General features: G+C 40.1%; 1 protein-coding gene across 1 annotated transcript in view; it reads left to right on the top strand.

The window, feature by feature from the left end:
- The first annotated feature begins 2,177 nt into the window (after nt 1-2,177).
- Nucleotides 2,178-6,289, top strand: part of LOC139755474 (organic cation transporter protein-like) — a 166,333-nt gene continuing 162,221 nt past the window's right edge. The window contains exon 1 of the mRNA XM_071673813.1: nt 2,178-2,280. Within this exon, the coding sequence (XP_071529914.1) occupies nt 2,275-2,280 (6 nt within the window). The 5' untranslated portion in view covers nt 2,178-2,274. The remainder of the gene's footprint in view (nt 2,281-6,289) is intronic.

Below are 6,289 nucleotides of genomic sequence, written 5' to 3'. Positions count from 1 at the left end.
AAGCAAAATAATGATAATAATAGTATATATAAATATATATATATGTATATCTATACACATATATATATATACATAATCGAGTCGTTGGCAAGGCGCGTGGCTACCTCAACCATACGAAAGTTAAAAGACACACACGCCATAATTCTAATGTTTTCCCGTGTAGCCCAACCTCATCTCTGAAGGAGGTGCATGAACTTCATCCATTAATACAAAGGAATGCTAACAGCACCAAACACTGTGTGTTATCGAGGCTTTTTGGGATTGTGGAAGAGATTTGCAACTCATAGATTTGTGTGGTAAAAGAAATAATGCTTTTTCAGAAAGAAAATTGTATAAACATTTCCTTTAACTATTGAGGCGCAAATAATGTCAGTCGTGGATTTGGAGCGACAGATCTATCAAGTCTTTGATGAAGCATTCCTATGGCTCTACTTTTAACTACTCCAGTTCTTAAAACTTTCCATATTTTGACAAGCTTGTAAAACGAATGCTAAACATTCACCCATAATTTACATCCAATAAAGTGAGTAATATCAGATGAATTTATCCCAAAGTAACATGTTAGATCTAGGTTATTGAAGCTGTCTATGATTTCAAAAACCTGTATTAGATCACCCCTTAACCTCTTTTCTGAGCTAATTAGACTTACGTCTTTTATTAGGCTTTCATAGGATTAGTTTCTCATTTTGGAAATCATATTGGCAGTTCGCCTCTGTACTCTCTCGATTCTATGCCTTTTTTCCAAGGAAGGTAACAAAACTGAAGATGGGGATGCACCAGAGACGTACAAGGAAGAATAAGAATTTCCTTGGGCTTAACTTTAAAAGCCTTGCATATAGATTCACGAAATTTTATTCACCCTCTTTACTATCAGATCTTCGAACTGCTTACTTGGCTTTGCGTTACAGAGATTATAAATACCAAGTCTTTTTCCCCAATCACTTTTTCCCCAATCACTTTTCTCTTAGCTAAACAGATTTATATTGTGGCTTGCATTGTCGTTTTTACGACCGGTATGCAAAATTTTGCTCTTATCAATAGAGAAATTCATTGGCCACCTGTAACCGCAATGCATCAATTTGTTCCTATTAGTTTAAGGTTGCAGATGTAATTCCCAGTTTAGTATCGTCTGCGAATATCAAAATGTTGTAGTGCAGCTCAGTAGCAAAATCATTGATATATGTGAGAAAGAGAACCAAGCCCAAGACAAATTCCTACGGCACACTACTTGTTACGTCTAACCATTCTGCTCTTGACCATTAATCATCATTAGTTTACGACCAGACAATCAGATGATACGTAGATCCACATCGACTTATCACTTATCAGTAACTCTTGTAGAGGACTTCAGAAAATTAGAGTGGAGAAGCAAACTTCAAGAAAAAACAGAAGAGAACAAATTATGAGGCCTGGTAAAACCACGACAACTCTTCGTTCCAACAGGTTTAGAGAAGCTAGGACGTTGAGGGATAATGTTCTTCACTCTCGTGATGAGATGACGATTCTGGGTAAAGCGACGGGTTTAGGGTGGTGGTAAAATATATCTGTTGGTAGGTTTGGGCTCGATGACAGACGCAGTGCATATTAAATGACAGAAGTAGAACTGAGTGTGAGTGGATAAAGAGTCTGGTGATGGATGTAGACTAGATGGAAATGTGCGATGGAGATTAATGTAAGTGGGAGGTCGAGTGTGGAGTGCAAGCTGGATGACAAAAATGAATGAAATAAAAACAAAGGGTGATTGTTGTTGAGGTGGGTCTGAAGTGGCTGAAAGATGTGAGTGGAATTACTCATGGGAAGAAGGGTGTAGTAAGGATGGAGAGGTAGCTAATTGCTTCCCATCTGATTGTGCCGACGAGGGACGTCTGGCACACCAACACCTTGAGTGAAAGATTTCGTAGTTTTTATGAAGACTCACATCTGGTTCTCCCAGTCACCTATACTAATTGACAACAACAAGCAGCTTTCAACAACATGAGCATAATATCTGAGTGCTGTTCAGCCTCTCTCGTTAACAGTTCTGCAATATTCATCTGAATAATACAAAAATTGTAGCTAGGAATTCATTTCCTTCGTAATTGTTAGAGACGTCTGCAGTACAACATGTTCTACGTGCACCATTAAAGTGCGGGCAGCGGAGGTGAAAGTCTGTAGTGATTCGTGTCATACATGGCAGCTGGTTGTACGGCTGGATGGTCTTGGCTTTGTCAGGCATTTCCAGTGTTGCTGCATCAGTCATATAACAAGGACGCACCTCGTCCCACAGTCGCAGCTATGGAGGTACTGTCATTCTCGTGAGGAGCTCCTGAGTTCAGGCTCCACCTTCATTTTATGTACAGGTGTTCTTGTATATCGTAAGTACGTCACAAACATGAGAATGAAAAGAATAGCAAAATAGTTGATCCAGGGTTGGAGGTATCAGAAAGTGGCGGTGGTCCTAACGCGTTGACCTTGGGGCGCGGATATTCCTTAGGATGCTAACACTCAGTCCTATAGTGCTCCACTCCACGTTCAAGTTTGTGTTGTTCACGTATAACATATCTCAAGGATTTAAAGAATTTTGTAAGAAAAAAGATGTGACTTGCTATATTGTCGATCTTTTTCATGAACATTTTGTATTTCTTTTGCGATGTTCTACATGTTAAAAAGATAATAGCAGTGATTTCTCCACCGTGATCGCACCCTTCGTAGGCATCAATGCTATTACATGGATTTATATCAGCTTAACACAACTTTATGAAATTAATACAGTAAAAGTGCACCGGATACAGCATCTCTTAACATAATTCAGTATCCGTGAAAACGAAGGAAAAAGTCTACATTAATACATTACCTTTCAGACTAACACAGTTCCTGTTAACCTGGCACAATAAGTGTTAACTTAACCTGGTACAGTAGGTGTTGACCTGACCTGGTACAGTAAGTGTTAACTTAACCTGGTACAGTAAGTGTTAACCTGTCCTGGTACAATAAGTGTTAACCTGACCTGGTACAGTAAATGTTAACCTGTCCTGGTACAGTAAGTGTTAACCTGACCTGGTACCTAAGTGTTAAACTGATCTGGTACAGTAATTGTTAACCTGACCTGGTACAGTAGGTGCTAACCTGACCTGGACCAGTAAGTGTTAACCTAACCTGGCACAGTAAGTGTTAAGCTAACTGGTACAACAAGTGTTAACTTGGTACAGTAAGTGTTAACTTAACCTGGTACAGTAAGCGTTAACCTAACCTGGTACAGTAAGTGTTAAGCTAACTGGTACAACAAGTGTTAACTTGGTACAGTAAGTGTTAACTTAACCTGGTACAGTAAGCGTTAACCTAACCTGGTACAGTAAGTGTTAACCGGTACTGGTAAAGTAAGTGTTAACCTGACCTGGTATAGTAAGTGTTAACCTGACCTGGTACAGTAAGTGTTGACCTGGTCTGGTACCTAAATGTTAACCTGATCTGGTACAGTAAGTGTTAACCGGACCTGGTACAGTAACTGTTAACCTGACCTGGTACAGTAAGTGTTAACCTGTCCTAGTACAGTAAGTGTTAACCTGACCTGGTACCTAAGTGTTAACCTGATCTGGTACAATAATTGTTAACCTGACCTGGTACAGTAAGTGTTAACCTGACCTGGTATAGGAAGTGTTAACCTGACCTGGCACAATAAGTGTTAAGCTAACCTGGTACGGTAAGTGTTAACCTGACCTGTTACAGTAAGTGTTAACCTGACCTGGACCTGTAAGTGTTAACCTGACCTGATACAATAAGTGTTAACCTGACCTGATACAATAAGTGTTAACCTGACCTGGTACAATAAGTGTTAACCTGACCTGGTACAAGAAGTGGTAACCTGACCTGGTACAGTAAGTGTTAGCCTGACCTGGTACAGTGTTAACATAACATAGTACAGTAAGTGTTAACCTAATGCAATAAGTCTCATCCTCATACAATCTCTGTGGTGTAGCGAGTAGCATTACCAACCATTAAGCATTCTGGGGCCGCACAAGGTCGAGCGCATAGGTGCAGTTCCTGGTTCCTGCAATCAGTCCTCAGTCAAACCAGCTGTTTATGCATCCCAAGGAGTTAGACGATAAATTTGGTGGCTGGTTCGAGATAGGATTATTAATATATATATATATATATATATATATATATATATATATATATATATATATATATATATATATATATATATATATATATATATATATATATATATATATATATATATATATATATATATATATATATATATATATATATATATATATATATATATATATATATATATCTATATATATATTTTTTTTTTTTTTTTTTTTTTTTTATACTTCGTCGCCGCCTCCCGCGGTTGCGAGGTAGCGCAAGGAAACAGACGAAAGAAATGGCCCAAACCCCCCCCCCATACACATGTACATACACACGTCCACACACGCAAAATACATACCTACACAGCTTTCCATGGTTTACCCCAGGACGCTTCACATGCCTTGATTCAATCCACTGACAGCACGTCAACCCCTGTATACCACATCGCTCCAATTCACTCTATTCCTTGCCCTCCTTTCACCCTCCTGCATGTTCAGGCCCCGATCACACAAAATCTTTTCACTCCATCTTTCCACCTCCAATTTGGTCTCCCTCTTCTCCTCGTTCCCTCCACCTCCGACACATATATCCTCTTGGTCAATCTTTCCTCACTCATTCTCTCCATGTGCCCAAACCATTTCAAAACACCCTCTTCTGCTCTCTCAACCACGCTCTTTTTATTTCCACACATCTCTCTTACCCTTACGTTACTCACTCGATCAAACCACCTCACACCACACATTGTCCTCAAACATCTCATTTCCAGCACATCCATCCTCCTGCGCACAACTCTATCCATAGCCCACGCCTCGCAACCATACAACATTGTTGGAACCACTATTCCTTCAAACATACCCATTTTTGCTTTCCGAGATAATGTTCTCGACTTCCACACATTTTTCAAGGCTCCCAAAATTTTCGCCCCCTCCCCCACCCAATGATCCACTTCCGCTTCCATGGTTCCATCCGCTGACAGATCCACTCCCAGATATCTAAAACACTTCACTTCCTCCAGTTTTTCTCCATTCAAACTCACCTCCCAATTGACTTGACCCTCAACCCTACTGTACCTAATAACCTTGCTCTTATTCACATTTACTCTTAACTTTCTTCTTCCACACACTTTACCAAACTCCGTCACCAGCTTCTGCAGTTTCTCACATGAATCCGCCACCAGCGCTGTATCATCAGCGAACAACAACTGACTCACTTCCCAAGCTCTCTCATCCCCAACAGACTTCATACTTGCCCCTCTTTCCAAGACTCTTGCATTTACCTCCCTAACAACCCCATCCATAAACAAATTAAACAACCATGGAGACATCACACACCCCTGCCGCAAACCTACATTCACTGAGAACCAATCACTTTCCTCTCTTCCTACACGTACACATGCCTTACATCCTCGATAAAAACTTTTCCCTGCTTCTAACAACTTGCCTCCCACACCATATATTCTTAATACCTTCCACAGAGCATCTCTATCAACTCTATGATATGCCTTCTCCAGATCCATAAATGCTACATACAAATCCATTTGCTTTTCTAAGTATTTCTCACATACATTCTTCATAGCAAACACCTGATCCACACATCCTCTACCACTTCTGAAACCACACTGCTCTTCCCCAATCTGATGCTCTGTACATGCCTTCACCCTCTCAATCAATACCCTCCCATATAATTTGCCAGGAATACTCAACAAACTTATACCTCTGTAATTTGAGCACTAACTCTTATCCCCTTTGCCTTTGTACAATGGCACTATGCACGCATTCCGCCAATCCTCAGGCACCTCACCATGAGTCATACATACATTAAATAACCTTACCAACCAGTCAACAATATAGTCACCCCCTTTTTTAATAAATTCCACTGCAATACAATCCAAACCTGCTGCCTTGCCGGCTTTCATCTTCCGCAAAGCTTTTACTACCTATTCTCTTTTTACCAACTCATTTTCCCTAACCCTCGCACTTTGCACACCACCTCGACCAAAACACCCTATATCTGCCACTCTATCATGAAACACATTCAACAAACCTTCAAAATGATATTGAGTGGGAGACGTATAAAAGAAAGAGACAGGAGGTCAAGAGAAAGGTGCAAGAGGTGAAAAAAAGGGCAAATGAGAGTTGGTGTGAGAGAGTATCATTAAATTTTAGGGAGAATAAAAAGATGTTCTGGAAGGAGGTAAATAAAGTGCGTA

This window comes from Panulirus ornatus, chromosome 19, assembly GCF_036320965.1.
Source record: "Panulirus ornatus isolate Po-2019 chromosome 19, ASM3632096v1, whole genome shotgun sequence".
Lineage (NCBI taxonomy): Eukaryota > Metazoa > Arthropoda > Malacostraca > Decapoda > Palinuridae > Panulirus > Panulirus ornatus.
This window is presented reverse-complemented; position numbering and strand designations above follow the sequence as displayed.